At 35.3% G+C, this 23,352-nt stretch overlaps 2 protein-coding genes and 1 non-coding gene across 3 annotated transcripts; 1 reads left to right on the plus strand and 2 right to left on the minus strand.

Moving 5' to 3' along the window:
• Positions 1-2,553: 2,553 nt before the first annotated feature.
• Positions 2,554-4,736, minus strand: AK88_00715. The gene has a single exon (XR_001111607.1). It is a non-coding gene; the product is annotated as an 18S ribosomal RNA (ribosomal RNA).
• Positions 4,737-11,338: 6,602 nt separating this feature from the next.
• AK88_00716 (uncharacterized protein) lies at positions 11,339-11,857 on the minus strand (the record flags this gene model as incomplete). The annotated part of the gene is made up of 1 exon (XM_012478360.1): positions 11,339-11,857. One exon carries the CDS (start codon positions 11,855-11,857, stop codon positions 11,339-11,341), a length of 519 nt encoding a protein of 172 aa, XP_012333783.1.
• Positions 11,858-15,520: 3,663 nt separating this feature from the next.
• On the plus strand, positions 15,521-22,885 carry AK88_00717 (uncharacterized protein; the record flags this gene model as incomplete). Its single annotated transcript, XM_012478361.1, has 1 exon — positions 15,521-22,885. The coding sequence occupies one exon, from the start codon at positions 15,521-15,523 to the stop codon at positions 22,883-22,885; it is 7,365 nt and encodes a 2,454-aa protein (XP_012333784.1).
• Positions 22,886-23,352: the final 467 nt, after the last annotated feature.

Raw genomic sequence — 23,352 nt, forward strand, 5'->3', positions numbered from 1 at the left:
TAATATTTACACTCGTCCATAAAAAATAATATTTACACTCGTCCATAAAAAATAATATTTACACTCGTCCATGAAGAATAATGTTTAACACGCGTCTCTAGTCCATAAAAAATAATATTAACTATACGTCCATAAAAAATAATATTAACTATGTCTATACAAAAAAATAATAACTATGTCTATAACAAATAATATAACTATGTCTATATAAAAAATAATATTAACTCTCGTCCATATAAAAATAAAGTATGGGATTGACCCATTCAGAACCATACATGATTTTTGAACTTCCCCGTCGAATAATCATACGTAGTAAATATCATATAAAACTTTTTCGTTTAATATCCATTTATACGCAGCAAAATTAAGAAACGTACACGTCGTTGTAACATCCAATAAATATCATTTATTTTTGCAAATAACTTGATATAAAAAAAAAAAAAGTTCATGTAGCTTCCTAAAATTGACAACGTAAGAATTTGCATATATAAAAAAATATATAAACATTAATTCCCTCCGTATCATAATCTTAAACAAAAATGTTCTCGATGCCACTAAAAAGAAGTTAAAAAAACTAACATATAGTGATTTGAAACATTAGAAAAAAATGCCATATTAAATTACTTTAAAATATGCATTATTTTAACAGTATATATTTTTACACAATGATTTCTTATTGGGTAATAACTTTTTTTCCTTAATATGAATTACTTAGGGTTACTAATTGCTTCACTCCCCCGTTTGACAACTGCCAATTAAAAATTAACAGGACATAGTAAACAAAATAAGCTATTTAAGAAAACATTGAGGTGACACTTATGAAAAAGTTAAATTGTTATAAAGTCCTTATTCATGATAAATCACAAACTCATATTTACAATCAAACTTTTTTAAGTACATATATAAAAAAGGATTAGGTTCTTATATAGTACATTTTCCCCTGTATGCTCACTTGGTCAGGTTAACGTAAATTCCCTACACCAAACTGTCGCTGCGAAACGATAGGACACACTAGAGAAATACATTAAATGAGGAGAATACTCAAGTAATGTAAGTGACAATCTCTTTGGCAAACAAAATTATCATGCCTGTGTATTCTCTTAATACTCCCTGTATAGTCTATTCGTAGTTGTTCCATAATAATCATCACCTAAATTCCTTTCCTCCAAAGCCAATTGTCGGGTAATTATTGACTCCGAACACTAGTCCCATACCAAAAACCTCCGCTCCTCCACAACAGCTCGATTATAATGCAAGAAAATCATTTTTCAAAAGAAAATTAATCATCTCCATTATCTAAAAATATTTCCCCATTGTAATTATCCCCATGGTAATTACTATATGTATGAATCGTAGCTGTTCCCTAGTCAGTGCTTTGCAATGTTATAACGTCGACTACAAATTATATCTACTAGGTTTATAACTATTAATAATTCGTCTATTGCCTTTTTTACAGGTATTAAAAAAATTAATAATAGCTAAAAAAACCTAACGGATATAAATTCGTATACGTCTGATTAATAACCACTACTCCTTAGCCGCCCTTAACAGGCACTGCTAATTCATACACGTTATTAACACGCATTCTCAATAACATATACAAAACTCCAGGAAGTTATAATAGTACGTTCTGTCTGGATTTGAACGCCTCCCGTGGCAGGACAACCCGTCGATAGATCTATAACAAGTAGACTTGTATCATAAACAGTGTGCATAGAGGTATCCACAGAAATAGTACTAATTTTTACAAAAGTAAAAATTAGACAAAAACCAAGAATAAAAAACCGCTTTAAATACCCCCAAGGTTCTGCAAGTCGCCAGCGTGCTTATGGTAACTGCACAGAGTTCTTTCTCTATAGTAGTGCATAAATCTAACAAAATACACAATCCTACAGTAAGCGTGACGTAGAAGGTACTTTATTTTGCAATAAAACTCAACCAATACATTTCTGTGACTTCCTATAGGAGTTCCATAAAATCTCTTACGAGTTTTTCGGAGTAATTTACATTCAGCGTTCAGATGATTCACAGTCATTGCAATTTTCATTGCATATCGCGTTTTGCTGCGGCCTTCATCGCTGTAGGAACCAAGACATCCATCGTTAAGGTTGAGCCATTTTTTGTTTAAAAAAAAAACATGTGGGAATGCGCTTTATGCAGAACCATAAAAAAATTTACGTAAAAATTACATAAATATTTTTTACACTGCACAAACACTTACCAAACATATATGTTTCTCAAAACAAAAAAAGTGGTAATTAAACACATTTGTGCACACACACATATATATATAAACACACACGATTACAATATTATGTGAAAATTAAAATTGATTGATTTAAAATTGTTGTAAATGCTGAACACACAAAAAACGGTGACATTTTCCTAAACAATCAAATCACAACGTTTTTTTCCCCCTTTTTTTTTGTGTTCCATGAAAAACTGATATAAAAAGGTACATCGCAAATATTCGCCTCAAATATTGGCAATGCACAAAATTAAACCAGATTTCACTTTCTTACATAACAGTTGTTCCCTTTCGGTTAACTTAAATAATGATCCTTCCGCAGGTTCACCTACGGAAACCTTGTTACGACTTCTCCTTCCTTTAAAAGATAGGATTTACGGTTTTTCCAGAAAAACGAACATATAATCCCCGTTCTTCTTGTCCAAACAATTCATCATATCTTTCAATCGGTAGGAGCGACGGGCGGTGTGTACAAAGGGCAGGGACGTAGTCAGCACAATCTGATGAATCATGCTTACTAGGCATTCCTCGTTCAAGATTAATAATTGCAATAATCTATCCCCATCACGATATGTACTAATAAAGATTACCTACACTTTTCAGTGGAGGAAAAGTATGTCATAATGATAAAAGGCTGAATTAAGCACAAATAACATATGCATATTTCTAAGTAACTCGTTGTACATATCATTGTAGCACGCGTGCAGCCTAGTTCATCTAAGGACATCACAGACCTGTTGTTGCCTTAAACTTCCTTGTGTTAGACACACATCGTTCCTCTAAGAAGCTTTACATAAAGCAAATACATTTCTACATAAAAAAAAGGAAACGGTATGAAAAGCTTGATAATGAAGCACAGGGAACAGAGAGGATGAGATATACAAGAAGCATCAACGATTCGATGAAAAAACACTGATGCGAACTAAAGTATTTCACTATCCTTCATTATAATGAACTTCAAATATAAGCAAAATTCGTCCGAATCCAATTCAACATAAAAATATGTTGTATTTACCGCTAATTAGCAGGTTAAGATCTCGTTCGTTATCGGAATTAACCAGACAAATCATATTCACGAACTAAAAACGGCCATGCATCACCATCCAAGAAATCAAGAAAGAGCTATTAATCTGTCAATCCTACTCTTGTCTTAAACTAGTGAGTTTTCCCGTGTTGAGTCAAATTAAGCCGCAAGCTCCACGCCTGGTGGTGCCCTTCCGTCAATTCTTTTAACTTTCTCGCTTGCGCGAATACTCGCCCCAGAACCCAAAGACTTTGATTTCTCATAGGGTACTGAAGGAAGAAATCTAAGGACTATCCCCGAAGAGACTATCCTTATTTGTTTTACTTTCATCCAAAACCTAGTCGGTATAGTTTATGGTTAAGATTACGACGGTATCTGATCGTCTTCACTCCCTTAACTTTCGTTCTTGATTAATGGAAGTATTTTAGACAAATGCCTTCGCAGTTGTTTGTCTCCAGAAAATCTTAGAATTTCACCTCTGACATCTGAATACAAATGTCCCCAAACTACTCCTATTAATCGTAACTAAGCCAAAAATAAAAAAAAAGAAACATAGTTTTGACTTGTTCAATTTTGTTATTCCATGCTGTAGTATTCAAACGCATTTTATGCTATATCTCTGTCTGCTTTGAACACTTTAATTTACTCAAAGTAACAAAATCTTCCATATGATTTATATTAGCTAAAGAAGATTTTAAAAAGAAACACTTTAATTAAAAAAACACTTGATAAGGTAGAAATGCGCACAAAATGGATACGATTAAAGTATCAATTTTTGTGGCTCCTAGCTAAACAGCATTATTAAAATATCGGTTCTTTGAAATTCAACTACGAGCGTTTTAACTGCAACAATTTTAATATACGCTATTGGAGCTGGAATTACCGCGGCTGCTGGCACCAGACTTGCCCTCCAATTGTATTCTGGGAAGGATTTAAATTCCCATCATTCCAATTACAAAACCAGTTTTGGTCTTGTATTGTTATTTCTTGTCACTACCTCTCTTCTTTAGAATTGGGTAATTTACGCGCCTGCTGCCTTCCTTAGATGTGGTAGCTATTTCTCAGGCTCCCTCTCCGGAATCGAACTCTAATTCCCCGTTACCCGTCATAGCCATGTTAGGCCAATACCCTAACATCAAAAGCTGATAGGTCAGAAACTCGATTGATACACACTAAAAAATGGAGTGAATCCATTACGTGTTACTTCTTTGTTATAATTCCTTAAGTTAATAACTTCTTTCTTATAAGGCTTAACAAGTACACACTCAAGAAATAAATCAAGAGTGCTAAAGCAAGTATTAGCTACAGCTTTTCCGTAGTTATCCTTATATAGAAAATGTCAAGTAGATTATAACTGTTTTAATGAGCCGTTCGCAGTTTCTACATATAAAATATGCATATACTTTCACTTGCATGGCTTAATCTTTGAGACAAGCATATGACTACTGGCAAGATCAACCAGGTTACTATATTATGTATACGTTTTTCCACGCAATCGTTAAAAGTTATATATAATGATAACAACCATGTAAGCAAGCAGAAAATGACTGAGGAAATAAATAATATACATTATACACCCCTCTCTCACATAGTACAAAAACTACATTGCTAAAAGTTATTATCATTAAAAACAGACAATTTATGAATGGTACAATTTATACATAATAGACTTATAAATTTTTTGTGGTAGGTTAAAAACAAAAAAGTCTACCAACAAATAACATTTGACGTTTTATACATCCTATTTATACGTTTATAAATTATGTGTTCAATTATCCTTCTCAGCTTCGCTGATTATAATTATCACACAAATCGTAAGTGCACCCGGTAAAACTACAAAAAGGTGACAATGATATTTTGCCATAACCATATATACATATAAATATACACATATATATATATATATATATATATATATATATATATGTATATACGATTAAGCATCAATTGACTCCAAATACAATCAGATACTCGTGGTACGTTGGAAAAAAAAATGTGTTTAACATATTTTCACGTTATAAATATAACAGAGTTTACATGAACAGATTAGCTTCTAACACATAGTATGTGTATATATTTTTATACATAGTTTATATATTATTATGAATAAAAATAATTTGTTTATTACATAAGCGCTTCTCTATCCTTGTAATAGAAAAGCCTTATATAATTTGGTTTCCCGACATGAGTTGAAGAATTATAAATTACGATTATAGAACATACGATTATAGAACACACATGGAAACAAGCAAAAAGATTACTACCAAAGCAAAACACATAACCACTAGACCTGAATAACATAACCGCATTTTTTTTAAAGTATACAATATGTAAATAATTCAAGTAGACATGTATTAATTGTATATTGTTTTAAATCGCTCATTCATTTTATAAGATTGGCGAACTAGGAACAAACTACATTAATTAACGCATGGTGATAATACATAAACATCCATAAAGATATCTTTACAAAGAGATGAACATATATATTTAATCCAATGATAAAGACATATTTAGAAGAAACGGGATTCTTCTGAAGACCGCTTAATATGTTCCATTCAAGCGCATGCAATTTGTAAAGAAACACTATACAGCATAAAACGGCCTCATAATAACACACGTACATGTATAAAGTAGAAGCATTATCAATATACATGCTACATTTGACTACACATTTTGATAAAATCTTTACAGAAAATTATTTTCATTAAAAAAATCGTTACATATGAAAACAGACTTTTATATCTCCAAAACTCCTTTACATATGTATAGTACTTTACCACTATAAGCACATGCAACAACACCCATACAATATAGAAAAAACAAAACTAAATATATAAAAAAAACAAGACAAATTAAATAGAACACACTAAAAAGACAGAAATAACAAATAATAACCCTTTTTTTTTGGTAACATACTATATGCAAAGAAAAGCATAAATATGCTCCTATTTGATTCATCATAATTGTATGGCGAAGGCATCTCTTAGCACATAATGTTATACCTAATACATTTTTTAAATAGAGAAAAAACCTTGCCTTTGTTAATTCATACATATATATATTTAGAGACTTACACGTCGGTATGATCATTATACTTTATAATATCATTCTAAATATAAATTATCGCTGATTAGATATACTTTTTTTTCCTTAAGTATTCTAGAATCATAGCTACAACAAGCTAATATGGTTAAAATGTGCACAAAAGATAACAATCATCCTTTGACGCGTCCATATTTAATTACTCCCCTGTCCCCTCTATTGGAGGGCACCTTTTTACAGAACACTCAGACCATACTCGTTGTAACTAAACGATAAAAACGACATGTTCTACTTGGCCCTTCCTCATCCAAGTAGAACTTTTAGGTAGTACTCGAACCTTTCGCGTTTGACGTCCCGGGTAGTGACTTTACAACTATAATTAAGTTCATAAGCCTCTGACTACCCACTGAGGGTTAGCTCGTTCGAGACTCACGTCGCACAGCGTCCAGTTCTTTCCTACGCACATTCTGTGGAGAACAAAGTCTCCCCGTGGGGTAGAATGACTGTGCAACATTTTAGTATGGGTGAACCGTTAAAAAGGAGGTCAGACATGCGTATACCCCGGTTGGGAATATAACAGCAGCTACCTGAGGGAGAAGCACTCGACATACTACATAATAATGTAACCGTCAACAACTACTACTAACTGGGAAACAAATAATTCCAGCGTTCTTAGAAGGACAGCCCAAAGTGCTCTTTTGGATACGACGAGTGCCATCCTAACGTTGACCATAAGCATTTGATATGGTCCGTGTTAGTAAACGGAATATATAGCCCACTAATGGAAAATATTGATCCGGATTCATGCAATATGAGCATCTGCTATGAATCTTTCGTTTGTGTTTAGACTAACTTTCCAGGCTAAATTTAACCCAAGTAATAATCGCCGTCCTAATATAAAATAATAGAACAGGATTCCTTTATCAAGGGGAACTTAATCAGCTTTACAAATTAAAACCTGTACTCATATGTCTATACACGATAAATCCTTTAGCCGACGTTAATCCATGCATTTATTATATGACATAGGATTCGAACGGCACTATTCACCACGGTATTTTAACCGGGTGCACAACCATTAATAATAGGCATAATCTCTATACAATTACATTACTAAGATTATGCACTATTATTTATAAGACGCTACAAAATGGCATACTACATAAAGTACCTGTCATTAATTATTAATATACTTAATTATTAATATGCTTAATTATTAATATACGTAATTATTTAATACACATAATTATTAATATACTTAATTATTAATATTTATTACGCTAAATAACACTTGACTATATTAACAAGTTAAGCTCTAATGGACAGTCCAAGATGCTGTTTTGGATATGCCGAGCGCCATCTAACATGAATCAGTATTGCTTTAAATACTGTGTCATTTAGAAAGCGGTTTAAAGTTAACTAATATCGATCAGCATACCATTTTAATGCTGTCTCAGTTAGAAAATGCTAGAGAATTATTCTCTTTCACAGAAAATGAAAAATATTGATCCGGATTCAGTTGGCATTTACAGCATCTATCCAATGAATCATTCGGTGCATATACAGATTAACTTTCGGGAGTATTGTGACCCAACTAAATATGATCAATCATGCTAACACCTATTATAGAAGTTGAACTATTTTTCTTTAGGGCTGCTTTTACAAAAAGCGCACCTACCCGTACTAATCTCCATATATACTATAGTGCCGATTTTAATTTATCCATTTTTACATGTGATACAACCAAACGGCCATCAAAACATTGTTCCTTACAGGGTGTTTCAAGTAGATAATTGTACTGTCTATTATTAACATAGAAAATAAACCATCTATCGCGGGCTGCTTTTCATAAAACACTTTTATCGTACTTGTTTCGACTGGTTGACAGATATTGTAATTAGGAACGGACATACAAAATAAGTATTTTAAAACTTTTCATAGAAACATTAGGATTTCATAAAACATACAACAGATTTAATCAAGTTTTTCCAACGCACCTTTGTTAATCTACAAGTTATAAGTTAAACAATGCTCACTTACATTAGTCGAACGGGGACAAAAAAAAAAAGGGATGGGATGACGAATTTTTTTTTTTTTTTGGCTTGACATGGCTACCAATTAAGAGCTCATTATCTACATTACAACGTTGTAAACTCACTCCAGTGTTTATGGATTTATATTAATTAAAAACAGCTATAAGAATTATTAGATCAAAATGCAACAATTATATTAAAACTGTGAACTATATTAATAATTACAATAGAGCTGTGTGTGTAAAAATAATATTTTATTTTACACACCACTTGAAGCTAATAAGAAAGTGAACCTTAACATCAAATTTTAAATTAATAAATTTTAAAACATTAAAAGTCCAAACTTAAAAGTTCAAATGAGAAAGGGCAAGTAGTATAAGAACATAATTTAAATCAGAATTATGACAATCAATTTGGTCAGTCTTATTTTTTTCGTATGTCCGAAATCTGATAAGTGTTGTATATCATTAGGATATAAAAACAAAAATCAGATTTATTCCTGTATAAATTACAAAAGTACTTTTGTTCAGAATTTTTATATATAGTATATATATGTTTTATAATGAACTATAAAAAAAAGGTCACACAAAACTATACTACACCCAAAAACTATTTGGAATAAAGTTGTATAAATATCACGTTAAAAAAAAAAAGTGAGATATTTACAAACGAATGTCAGAACAAAATATACTTTTGTAATAATATACATAATAAAATTTCACAGAAATATAATTTTCATTTTATATTTTTTCAAGACTTTTCCATTTTTTTTTTGTTTAAAAAAATAGAAATGACCATAAAAAATTGATAAATAATTTCAAATTTAACCTTGCAACCGAACTATTCATTCAATTCTTCAGTACAAATTTTTAAATCTTTAATCAATTTATTTGATTTCCTTTACTACTTGCCTTTTCTGAGCGTATCACATTGTTCCATATTTAATCGTTTATTTCAGAATTCCATTAATAATGTTTTATGAATTTCTTATTGGCATGAGTTGGTACGAATAAAATGCGTCTTCTGCTCATATAATAATAAGCTACTATGTATTCTGTTACCAACAAACGCTACTCTTGCTGCCCATGTCTCCCGAAATTGCCTTATGCCGGACAAAAAAAAAAAAAAAAATGCCCTGTGTCCTGCTTGTAGGCAATATACTCCTTGCACCCATATGGAAAAGAGTCGTCGCCACTGGGGAAAAAAAAAATTATCCAAGTGCAAAAAGTAACTATACACTATGTATAAAAAAAAAATAATGCCCCCCTTATGTGCACCTGTAGGGTCGATGCATTTGCAACTCTGTTCACAACGAAGCAAAACTTGCAACACGTGTATGTATGTATTATATATATATATGTACATGTATATGTAAGTATGCGCTGGGAGCAGGGGCTTACCCATATAAATATAACGTATACGGGCCCCCGCGTCAAGCACAGAGTCATGCCCATAAACATATGTAAGACCCTTGTAATGCCAATTGGTGCAGTGCGGGATTAACGTTTATAAGGCGAACAAAGTAAGCGCATCCGTTCACGTGCTCTATATTATATGTAAAAATCAAGTGTACACGTGAGTACCGCACGTACAGAACAAAAGAAACAACCTAGTAGTTTACAAAAAACAAAAAAAACAAATGAAAATGCTGCATAAGTCAAACCCGGAAAAAAAAAAAAAATCGCACAACTCCTTTTATTTAAAGAAAAAAATTAACAAAGAATAAAAAAAGCAACAGAACGAAATGGTGTAAACATTTCGAAAAGGGCAAGTGTAAAAAACACGCGGAGTGTGATAAGGCCTCGTAAAATTCTGCTCATCTTTTATGTCCTTGTTCTTCGCGTGCATTCATTAACAAAGTCGATGCATGTAAATGCGCTTTCATTTATGGCACATCGCAGCGCGAATAAATGACATAGGTACGAACATAGGGAACAATCTACAATGTACAATGCGCGTATCTCATCATTCGCCCATTATTTGTATTTTTGAGCTTATGGAATGCACACGGCAATTCTTTTTCGTGTTTCTGAGATTACACCTTTCGGCATAAATAAATTACATTCTTAAACTTTACAAACCTTACATGGTGTAAAATATTGCGAGAAGCATTTTACCACTGTCCATGTGTTCATAAGTGCACGTACAACATTTCGTATGGGAAAATTATGCTTGTTCTTACTACTTAGCCAATGCTCACCATGGTCATATCATTTAGATATGTGGTTCATTACAGCTTGTTGAAAACTCGCAAGGTGCCGTTTTTGCACCAAGTAAAAAATAAAAAAAAAAAAGGCCAAAATCTACGCCCCATTGTTTGACCCACACAATGATCTCGCTCAAGAGGAAGCACACAGTATCATGCGTAAAAAAAAAGATGGGGAAACTGTTCCCCTTCCAAAGCGTAGTACCATCGCCTTTGCGAAAGCGAGCTTTATAGACGCTCAAAAAGAGCTCTGTCATTTTTTTTTTTTTTTTTTTTTCCGCTTTATCTACGCTTTTGCCTTCGGCGCAAAGTAATGAAATCATTTTGAATGAGTTAAATTATTTCAGATCTGTTAACACGGTTTGTCAAGTTACGACTTGTGTATACGTACATGATGTGTACCATTTGTGTATGTAATAATCAGTAAAAGGTAATGAACGGCACTCAAATGTTTACATATAACATTCATTGCAGACAATAGTGGGAAAATAAAAAAAAAAAAAAAAAAAAATCAAAACTCGGTTAAAAAAGACCCTCTGGGAGGCCCACTTTTCGATTTCAAAATGAGAAAAGGGGAATACACACATATACACGCATGCCACGCTTAGCAAAACGTACCCATAAGTAAAATTAAATATGTAAAGACAAAAATATGGCAACAAAGTTGCAGCTTTTGCGTCTGTTCAACTTTATGCAGAACTGCAGCGGTGCAGAACCGTGGGCATCCTTTTGTTTTCCTCGTTCAACTGAAGAACAACAATATGGTCCCACGCATATCTTCCTTATGTTTGAGTGTTACCGGGCGCATTCGTAATGTTCACATTGATGTGCATAATGGAGTTCAGAAGATCCTTCCTATCGGAACTGGCCGTATCTGAACCACTGTCTTCTATGCTCTTCTCTATATATTCTCGTAATTCCTCTTCACTTGAGAATGTTTTAGTAATGTCTTTTGCCATGATGTACCCCTTCTGTGATTGAACAACTCCACCATCTGCCGTATCAAGTGAAAGGTTAACAACGAATGCAACCGTTCCAGGATCATCCAATTCGTTTTTACGTTTGGGCTTAAGTAAGTGTACACCTCCAATTAAAGTCGATATGATGGCAATTGCTGTAGTTGCAGCGCCTGCCAATATTGCGTTCTTCTTTTTTTTATCATAGCCATTCAATTTTTCGCTGATTGTGTTGAACGCATCTAGGACTTTCTTCTTTACCGCATTCTCTGAGCACACACAAGGTGCCAACAAGTTAATTACCAAGAACAAATTTATGAGTAAGAATATGTAAGAGATTCTCATTTTGAGCGAAAGGTACGGCAGTGTTGATTTGAGTGGTGGTGCTTACGAAAAAGCGATGAGATAGTGTGAATTGCACAAATATATACTTGGCACAGGATTCGCAAAAATGACTTATTTTGGCAAGTTGCTTTGTATGGAAGAAATATTCTTTATTTACAATAAAACAGGCGTGTCTTTTGCGTAATTTTTTTATTTTTGAATATTTATGCTGCTATTCTTTTTTTTGTGTTTTCTACTTCGATTTTTTTTTGCATTCCTGATTACATCATTGAATATGTATTTTTCCGAATCGGCACTTCTTTCATGTCATCTACTGTTACCTCCACCGCCTTTTTTTTTTGGTTGTGTCTTTGCATGCACATCGTCGAACAATACAACTTAATGTGGTCTCATAATAGCAGCGACTGCATGCGCCTTGGAAAACATATATTCATTTCTCCTTTTTGCCCACTAACGCGAACGAGGGAACAGGGGAACGCAGAAAGAAAAAAGGAAAGCCCCACCACGGTGTGTCTCCATTTGCACATGTGCATGCACATGACTCTTTTGTTCATGCAATGGGACGAACACGACGTTCACTCCCTGCCGTGGGGGCGAATATCATCAACCCAATGTTATGACTCGTCCACATAAAGTGGGACTACGAAATTGAAGGAGAACATTCATACACATTAGCCACTTGGTTAACACAGGGCAAAAGGAACTACTGTTACATGCACTAACTTTAAATACTTACAAAATGAGAATCTGCTTAAGTGATTATTTTTTTTCTTTACGTGTTGCATCCAAATGGAATGTCGCCAATATGAACGCATGATGTTATAATAGAGAAAAGCACAAATTAAAAGACGTTTAAGTCTATTTATGCGTAGCAAATAGATGCATGTGTACTCCATTTTACATTTACCCCTTTGCTGTTCCAAACGAAGTGTCATTAACAGAGGCCAAATCCACATGTCCCACATTTCTTAGGGCCCGTTTTCTCCTCAAAATGAGTCATGCAGGATATATGTGATATGTGAACAAAGGACTCCATGTTTATGTTCATATGCAGGCCCAAATGGGGCTATTCAACAATATGCCTGCCTGGGAAGCAGCGCGTCCGTTTTTTTTTTAATCAAAATTTTCAATCCATAACTGATCGCCAACAAAATTATTCAAATTTACGCCAAAATGTATACCGCCTCATGCTACTGTTCGCTCCCTTAATTTAAAAAAAAAAAAGCAAGTCAATGCTCGTAACTGCGTACGTATGTGTGTATGTACGGAAAACTTCGTGAACTCTTCCACAAGCCGGCCAAACCTATGTCCAATTTTCTCAAAATTAATAGCAAAGAAAAAACATATATGTTCCATAACGTCCACTAACGAGTACTTTTTAGCAGAATTTTGTTTTTTCTTAAAATACTGCTATTAAAATGTATAATACAGTCTTCCGCTGCTCAAGTAAATCTGACTAAACCCCCCAAAGCAGCTCTTTTTTATGCTCGTGCTAAGCACATTCAATAACAAATGCAGTCCTGAAGAAAAAAAAAAAAAAAAAAAAAAAAACTTCAAACGGCTAACCGGTCTTACGCATATACACAAAATGGGACATCAATATGAGGCTATGAACAAGGAGGTGCAGCCTAATTTGTGACAAACTCATAAAAATAGCACGCACACGGAAATAAAAGTTGCAATATAAGTGCCATGATTGGACATGCAAATAATAGCCGTCCCGCATTAAATTAAAAAAAAAATATACAAAGTGGTGGGAAAAAAAATAAAAAAAAGAAACATCCACACTTACTCCCCCATTTTATACGTGGAGTAAGAAAAAACTTTCCCAATATTGTCACTAAAGTATATCCCTATTTTTTCTAGCCCATTGTTTGAATAAATGACATTTTAATTTTTGTGCATTTAGTACACTTTTACACACCATACCATTTCCACAAGTCGGTTGTATACCCAATAAAAAGACGCACTCTTGTGTGTATAATCACCTAGACCGTCACATATAAGCTTTAAAAAAAAAAAAAAAAAAAAAAAAAATGCGAAAATTCTTAAAAACGAATTTGTCCAAAATGCCATACGAGGAAGCACTGTTGTTGCACATGTTATTAAATTTCATTTTATCCTTTTAAATTAAGTGTAAGAGTTATAATGGAAGGAGCTCTTCCAACTGTACCAAATGCAATTGGGCTTATCAAAGCTTAAATAATTTACACCGCATGTCTTACTGTGCAAATTGGCCTGTCTTGTGCTTAATACAAGACAAGCCCACAACCCTTTTAAATTTCTTTTATGCCTTCCCCTGGGGATGTATATCTCTTAATTTACGCAAACGATTTTTCCTTTTTTAAAAAAAAAAAAAAAGGAAATGTTTACATTGGTGTAAACATGCATGAGTAAAAAGCGCGTCTTTTGCGTTCGTAATTGTCCTAAGATCTTAAGACAATCTTAAAAGTAGCACGCCATAAAATGCAAATTTTTTTTTTTTTTTTTTTTTTGTTACGCAATATCAAATTTTTTAATCATACAAATTGGATAAGGGAAAGGCCAAGGGTTTCCCTCGTAAGTATATGTCTACAACAATTTAGGTTAAATCTGTGCAAAGGGTTAACCATGCCCTTTTTGTATTATTGTTCATATGTACTGATACACATGTTGCGACATTTGTATCAAAACATATTTTCATTCATGAGTTTACCCAACCGCGTGTGTGTTTTCCCTTGCGGTAACCTTACGCCTATTGAGCGCCCAAAACCATACGTGGTCATGCGTGAATATTCACATTTTTTTTTTTTTCGTAATAGAACATATTTCATCACTTCCTGCATCCTTTACTGGAGGATGTATAGTCTTCATTTTTCAGCACTATGTTCAATTCGAGAATTTTTTATTTGTCCTTAAAAAGATGGAAATAAATCCTGTTGAAATGGAAAGGCCTTATTTTTACAGCCCTTTTGTCTTGTGACTTTTTTTTTTTTATTCATGTGTTTTCATTTTTCTATTCCTTGCCCTTTCGATTGGTAGCGTCTCTACGCCCACTTATTATGTAAGTGAATAAATGATGAGTGCAGTTACCTCCTACATTACTCATGCGTTACGTTTGGTGTACTCCTTGGGAGAAATGTGTTACTCGTTAAATTTGTTCGAATGTGTATAAAGCATAAGAAGCACACATTTAGACCCTTTTCCTATGTGTGTATGTTATTTCTATGTTGTATTTATTATGAGTTTGTTCTGCTGACTGGGTGTATGCACCTAACTGCTTCCCTGACAACCCTATCTCTTTCTATGGGCTTACCTTCTAGTGTATGATAAAGAAAACGTTGACATGGCACTATCCTTACGCACCATTGGGGTTTTCCATCCCGCATATTTTAAAAAAAATCCTTTTTCTTTCATGTGGAAAAAAAGTGCTATGCACAAATTAACGGATAAGAACAAAAAAAAAAAAAACAACTAATTTCCATCTTGAACAATTTGCAAATGGGGAAAGAACCACCCCACAGTGAAGGTAAGCACCTTGCAGTTGCTATACATAAACGTGTTAAGAAACGACAAAGCATAAAAAAGGGAGAACAGGGGACACGCCCCAAATGGGTAATCATTAAAAACAACTTCGGATTGCTCCGCAACTGGAGCTCCCCTACACATACCACTAATGCTAATATGAAGTCAGGTGGAGTAGACAAACATTTCTTTATGAAACCTATAACATATATCTGCGATGTGTATGGTCAAAAGTTTGCATGTTTGGACAAATGGAATGGTAATTCAGTTCAAATGGAACTTGCAACCAAGAGCGGCTCCAGAAGAAACGAGGAAAACCAAAGCGACATCACCACTGGTGATGACACTTATAGGGGAGTCACTAATAACTGCCCTTCCCATGACAGAAATGTTAAAAGCCCCCTTTTTGAAAAATCGAACGATGTGGAACAAAATCGGATAAAAACACACTCTTCCAATGTGAATGGCTTACAAAAAGATGGCATCACAAGAAAGTACCTCTCCATTGATGGTATAGCTGCATATAACGCCGCCATGAACGGGCAGAACACTGAAAAAAATCCTTTGTCCATTTTTAAAACCGAATCGGATAAAATTTTAGAACATATTAAAATATGGAAAATGAAGAGATCGATTCTTTCCAAAACGGTTAACATAACAAACTATGTGGGCGGTAGGGAGATCCCTTCTCCAAGGCCGAAGGAAGTCTCCCCCAATTATGCAAACTCCTTTAAGGACAAAAAAAGAAGAAAAAAAAAAACGGATACGTCTGGAACTTTTCCGAAAAAATTGGAACGCTTCAACAGTGGTCAACGGGCTCATTGCAACTATGCATATGATGAACAACATGATTCTCAAAAAAACGAGACATACATTCAAGGCAAGACAATTGAAGGGGGAACATCACATACAATGGGAACCTCCTATAATAATAACGAAGTAAAAAAAAGTTATTTAAAAAAAGAAGAAATATGTTTCAGTCAAAGGGCAGCTTGTAATTTCAATCAACCGGATGTATTCCACATTGTAAATGAACTCACCATGGAGCGAAAACTTCCTGTCCTTGGAGGTAACTGCCCCAGACATAAAACTCCCTCTGGTCGGAGCAGCTGCAGCGTTGGTGACAGATGCATCCCTGCAAACATACCTAGCACAGAACGGGTATACCAGGATGAGCAAATTAACCAACGAAAGAAAAGAAAAATTGACACGCAAAGTAACAGAAATGCATTAATTAACAGAACGAACAATTGCAAAGAAATGTTCAGTCATCTCGCTGCTTTACGTGTAAAGGATGCCTCGAAAAATGACGTCTCTCATTCGAGCCAAACCTTTAGCAATCATGTAAACTGTGCTTACATACCGGAAGGGCACAACCAAGACATAGCTTTTAAACGAGATTTAAAATGCATTAATTATATGCTAACTAACAAATGTGTAAACACAAAAGGATCCCCTGAATCAGCAACATATAGCTATGACATTTATGAACCGGAGGGGCGACAAGCGGACATTAGGTTGTTCGCAACCCCACCTAACAATCTATACAGTGCCAAAAATGTTATCAAAATAGGCACATCAAAAAATATACATCATAGCCCTACCAAAAAGTTAAACTCAAAAAAATGCGCCACTGCAAGGAAGGGAATACAGAATGAACCTAGAAAATCCCAAAATGGAAAAAATGGAAATAAAAAAGCTCTGAGCGATTCCAAGATGCAATTCGAACTGGGAAAAAGGAACCCTCACCCATCCGACGAAGCTGCTAAGACGACCCGAAGAAACAATCACACCAAATATAGTGACAACTCACCTATTATTACAGAAGGAATGAGAGAAAAAAAAACATCGAAGAGACCCACAACTCATATCACCCACTTAGGAAAGACACCTGAATCCAATTTAGGAAAAAGACCCATTCATAATATCACTCTAAGAAACGAGAAAGGCACCTTCGCTGAAGACAAACCAAAAAAAAGGGGGACTTCTAACAGGTCAAAGGACTTACCTAAAATGAAAAATCTACCCCATTCACATAGGACAAAGGAATCAGCACAATTGAAGCGACCTAAACAAATAACTAGCACAAGCAAAACAGCACGTTCTACCAATAAAAATGTACAAGCAAAAATGCGCGAAAAAAATAACCAAAGTGAGGTGAACAAAGTGAAACCTACAATAAATCACACAACCGCCACACCCTTTTGCGATGAACAGCAAGAATTAAAGGAAAAAAAATACGCACACCACACACCAAAAAAGGAAATCCAAATGGATACCGATAAAAACACAAAAGGTATTATGTTGAGCTCCAACTTTGCAGCAACACCAATTTATAACCAACTTGCCATAAATTTGAGTGTTGTTGAAGGCTTGACACATGGGGACAGCTATGCCAGTGGACAGTCAAAAAAAAATTCGCAAGAGAAAACTTCACCATGTAGCAGTGGGAGGACTGAATATGCAAGCTCCGTGTCATCACCCGGTTACAATTCTAGTGAGTTTCACATCATGGAAGAAGGAAAAAAGGAGACATGCTCGACCAAGCGTCTAAATTATAAAAGCCAAGAAAGTCTGCTATACGAACTCATACACACAAATGATAATAAAAGTAGAATTAAACAATTTATTCAGCAATCTGAAGGGCGACAAAATGCATGTACAAATTTGTGCAGCGATGATGCAACTCATAGAAGTGAAACAACTGAAGAGGACACTAAAGATGTCAATGTGAAGACCACTCAGATTAAGGCTTGTCAGGGGAAGTCTAACAACCAAGCTGCACCAAATGACACGCATGACAAATATCAAAAGAGAACTTCAAATGATCAAAAAAACCACCTAAGAAAAAGCCATGAAACGTTACTATACGAATTAATCAACGAGAATGATAATAGAGTGAAAATTCTAAATTTCCTCAAACGGTCTAGCAATGAAGAAAGCAGTCCCAGAATAAGTAGCAATGGGGAATATAAGTACCCCAAACAAAATGGGCATGAAAACGATCGTTTAGTGGAAGGAGCCGTTAAAATAATACCACACATATTGGGCGACCCACCTCAATTGTCCTCCCATTCAAGCAATGCAAAGGCACATGCGACGAAATGTATACTGCCCAAATGGAGATCCACTCGAGCATGCACAACAGTCGCAAATAAAAACCCTCCAAAGTACACAATTTCGACCAAGTACCACAATAAATATACACCCCAGAACAACATCAAGCCATTGACGACTAAAATGGTAAGCACGAAAGAAATGAAGCAAAAGGAGAGCATCAAACCAAGTGACAAAATTAAAAATGGACACAAATTGATGACAAATAAAAAAGGAGATATAAGACTGTCCTATGTGCAAAGCCGTCATGCACCACATGAGGTAAGAAGCAGTAGGAACCCCCTCAATACAGTCAACGCCAAAGGGAAAGATACCCAGAGGAGGAAAATTGTAACACCAAGAAGGAAAGAAATGGACTATTTATCTCTCGCGAAATTGAAAAGTGGAAATACCCAACATGACATTCCGAAACGTCCCAAAGGTATAATTATCAAAGCAGTCCATGTTAAAGACAAAAATGAAAACAAGAAAAATATTCATTCTAACTATTTGATCATTAAAAAGCACGTAGACAATCGACCAACCAAGCGTACACATGCAGAAGCTGCGTCGAAAGTACCTACCCCTTCGAACCTGCAAAAGGGACAATCCGAAATGGAGAATCATTATAGAATAAATACCAACCAGGAAAAAATAAAAAAATGTCACATCACTCAACAAGCTACCCCTAATCAAATTAAGCAAAAAACGAAAGGGGCAATTCCCGAGGAACAACATAACAGCAAAGAAGTCAAAGAAAAAACATTGCAAGGCGATAAAGAACTGATTGTCCAAGACGGAACCATAAGAAAGGACTATACTAAACATAAACTTATCACCACCACAGATATAGGGGAAAAAAAAAGAAAGTTACTCTCTGGTGCACAAATTAACACCAGAGTTAAAGCAAGAAAAGTCCAAAACGAAATGATTCCCAAACAAATCAGCATACAAATGATGACCACTAACTGGAGAGACAAATTACAGAAAAATCGCCAAAATGCCACTACTGAAAAAGGGCAAACAGTGAACTCTCTTTCTCATGTAAAAGAAGCGACCAGACAAGAAAAGACCCCCTCAGTGGAGAACCGACTTGAAAAGTTCAATACAACATGTAACCATATATTACTAGAAAACAAAAACTGGACACACTTCACAAATTCAAAGGAAAAGGTCAGTTTTTGTGTGTTTAACAAAAAAGTTCAAAAAAATGACTCCAACAAAGACATCCAAATGAGCTTCTCTCCTTACCTAAGCGCACCCGTTGTCAACCCTCCAGTGGGACAATACCTGTTTAGCGCATTCTCGAACAGAATTTACATGCTACTACCCATTCTTCACCTGAACGAAGTTCTCCCCTTTGATGAAGTAAAAATGCACAAAATAGCAAAAAAACAGAACAATATCTCACATGAAGGGGAAAATACCTATCTCTCATCAACAGCACAAGCACTCACAAAAATAGAAGCAACACATATCATTCATTTCTACCACACGGAAGGGATGAACTGTGTAAACAAATGGACTATTATGATAGTCCAACGTTTAGAGATTTATCACTGGAGTGGTAAGAAGGCTAACCTGGTGGTAATGCACGGGCAAACAGTATGCCTTAACAAGGTGGAAGAGGTCAAACTAAATGACAAAGTGAAACGACAAATAGAAAACGTAGACATTGCTACTGAGGAAGAATGCAAAGAACGTTTTACATGCCTTCAAAGAGAAATACACTGGAATGACTACACCCCTGGGACAGTAAAAAATGAAGACTTCAAAATGGAGACCATGGGATGGGAAAATGAGAATTCCCCCAGTACTATATTCATTACGGATCCACTGGTAAAATGTACCATAAGAAGTATTATGGTGTCAACACAAGAGGGGAAAGAGAGGGAGGAAAATGAGCCAATCAAATGGCCGTATTACCTAACCGCAGCAGGATCAACAAGACTGACTTGCACGCAGGAAAACATTCCAAAGAGATCGTTCACAGTAGGTAGACACATATGCATGTGGGAATTTCCCAGAAACCGGAGAAAATTATCATTAGAAGAATCAAAAAGGAGGATAACTCTTGCAAAATTTAGTGTAATGCGTTATCAAATTACAACACTAGATATGAACAATAAACCTCCTTCAGATAAAATACAAACAAAAAAGTTGTGTACTAATATAGCCAAAAAAGGAAATAAATATGTGCTGGAGAAAAAAAAAAATTATGAACTGGTAGGTGTTGTTCCCGAGGTACAGGAACCGACAGACACACAAATCATAACGCAGGAGGGGTTGCCAAGTGTCGATTATGAAAAAGGTAGTGTGGCATCAACATATCTCACAAATAGAAATTTAAAAGATTCGAAAAATGATGTGGTTGCTATAAGGCAGATTATACGTGAAGGATTCACTGAAGGAAAAGGGACGCTAATGATTGAAGACCTAAATGACACATCTCAACAAATGGAAAGTGGGACCCCAGTTCAGTTATCACACACGAACGATAACAGAATAACAGACCAAACCACGCAACCACCCAACGGAGACATAGAAAAAGAAATATTCACAATCAAACAACTAATAAAGGAAATTCTCGCAGAAATGAAAAATGGACTTGTGAAGGAAACGAAAAAAAAGAAATCGAAAAATTCCAAGAAGGAAAAATCGCGGGTTAAAGAAGTGAACACAAATGCTGGCGTAAAAAACTTAAATAAAAAGGGTTCAAAAAGGAAAAATGCAAAAAACACCTCCATTGAAAAGGTAAAAGAGAAACACATAAATGTAACTGCCTCAGTTAGCAAAATGAAACCTTCCACTTTGGAAATGGAACGTGTAATGAATGCGCTGGAAAAGGATTGTGTAATGGGGATATCAATCGAGGTAGATGTGCAAGAGTCTACTCGCGAAGTTAGCGCGGTGTCGGATGTAAGCGATGAGGGTGAACTGTTGGTGGGAGCTGAGTTACGAGACGATGATGATGACGCCATCATGCTGGAAGATGTGCTTTGCCGAAACGATGTTATTGTGGGGCACCCTGTTAGTTACAAAAGCACCGCTTCAATAGTGGAAGATGTACAGGATCAAGACAATGCTATGATGATGGAAAATGCAAGTGCACAAATTGACGTCGTGGTGGTGGAGGACGTAGGTAGGGGAAATTGGCCCATCATGGTAAATGCACCTAGTCAAACCACCGCCCTACCAGTGGAAGACGGAAAGCGCCAAATCGAATTGCCAGATTTCGTGAGTGGGTTCGTCAGCGAGTTGGAGGACTACGAACCAAGCAGCGAAAACAAAAATGATGATGCACCTTGTAGAGACGCAAAAAGGGAAGAAATACGACAAGAAATTAAAAAGCTAATTGAAATGGTAAAGGACCTCAAACGAGAATATATGAAAGAAATGCAAAAGGATTGTTCTAAAAATGATATGGAAAAGGAACAATTGATGATAACATATTTGGATGAGACTAATGAAAAGGCACAAATAATAGACCTTCCATTTGCTAACGATGGGCCCATGTTACAGGACTCACCAACGACCATTTTAACACTTCAAATGAAGGGGCGAGAAGAAGAAAAGGAATTTCAAAAGGGGATGATAAAAGATCACCAAGGGGAACAGTCTTACCAACCGCATGTAAACAAAATAACAACCCCACTACCCGAACAAATCAACCTAAAACAAAAGATAAAAAGTTCCAACCCTCTGGACAATGCCAAGGAGGATAACGCCAATACACACTATTCAAGGCCAACATGTACCAAAAGAAAAAAGAGATTCAATGAAAGGGTTAAACTAAAACTAATGATGCGCGACAGTTTTAAAATGGGCAATTCGAATGAAGCAAAAATGAAGGAAAGGAAAGAAAAAGAAAAACTAAAGCAAATTATAAAAGATATTTTACACGCGGAAACGATTAGGATATTTCTTAACGATCAGGCTGCTGAAAATGATCAACACGAGCACACAACAGGAAGAAACTCGTCGCATTTGAAAGCAGAAGGGGAGCATGTGAACGCGCGCGGTGAAGTGCTCGCATGTGCAAAGGTCGCTACACATAAGAAAGCCGTCACACATGCAAAAAAGGATACATATGCCAAATGGGACACAAAGATTGTGAATTCCTTAGGTGCTAACCCCTCCTCGCTAAAAGCTCAAATACCCCAAGTCGACGAGGACATTTGTGACAAAATCAACCTGCGCACCCCAAACGATGCCTGTAGTGACAGTCCCGTGCAAGGCAAAGAAATCGCAAAGGAGGAAACACAAAATGAAAATTCCAGCGCAATATCAGAAAGAAATGAAAAAATAAAGAAACTTATGAACAGCAAAAGGGTGACATTAAACGAAAATTTAGCCATGAAACGAGCATTTTTTAATGCACAAAAAACGGCCGGCAAAGAAAACATTACTCATGATGTCTTCTTTTAATGCTCGTGATATTGTACGCCAAGGAAAAAAAAAGGAAAAATTCAAAGAATCCCACGTTCAATTTTGCAAAACTCAAGAGTGCATACTTAATTCTTTCAATACACGCCGAACTTACGATATACATATATGTCCCGAGCCGGTGACACAAAAACTGCGCAGCACGAACCATACATTAACAAGGAATAATAATAAAAAATACACATAGATAAAATCTAAGAGTACAAAAAAAAAAAAAAAAAAAAGGGATATAAAATAAATCATAGTAAAACGTACCTCCGCACATATCTTTCTGCATCATATCCTACTTCGCGCAAAAGTATCAATCGTACGTATACCTTTATGTGAACTTCACGTGTACTTTACGTGTACATTCAAGTGTACGTAAACATTTAAACGTACGTGTACGCATTTCTGTACTCATACGTACCGTGTACGCACATATATTTCTCGCCCCCCCCCCCCTGGGG

This window comes from Plasmodium fragile (genome assembly GCF_000956335.1).
Source record: "Plasmodium fragile strain nilgiri unplaced genomic scaffold supercont1.6, whole genome shotgun sequence".
Lineage (NCBI taxonomy): Eukaryota > Apicomplexa > Aconoidasida > Haemosporida > Plasmodiidae > Plasmodium > Plasmodium fragile.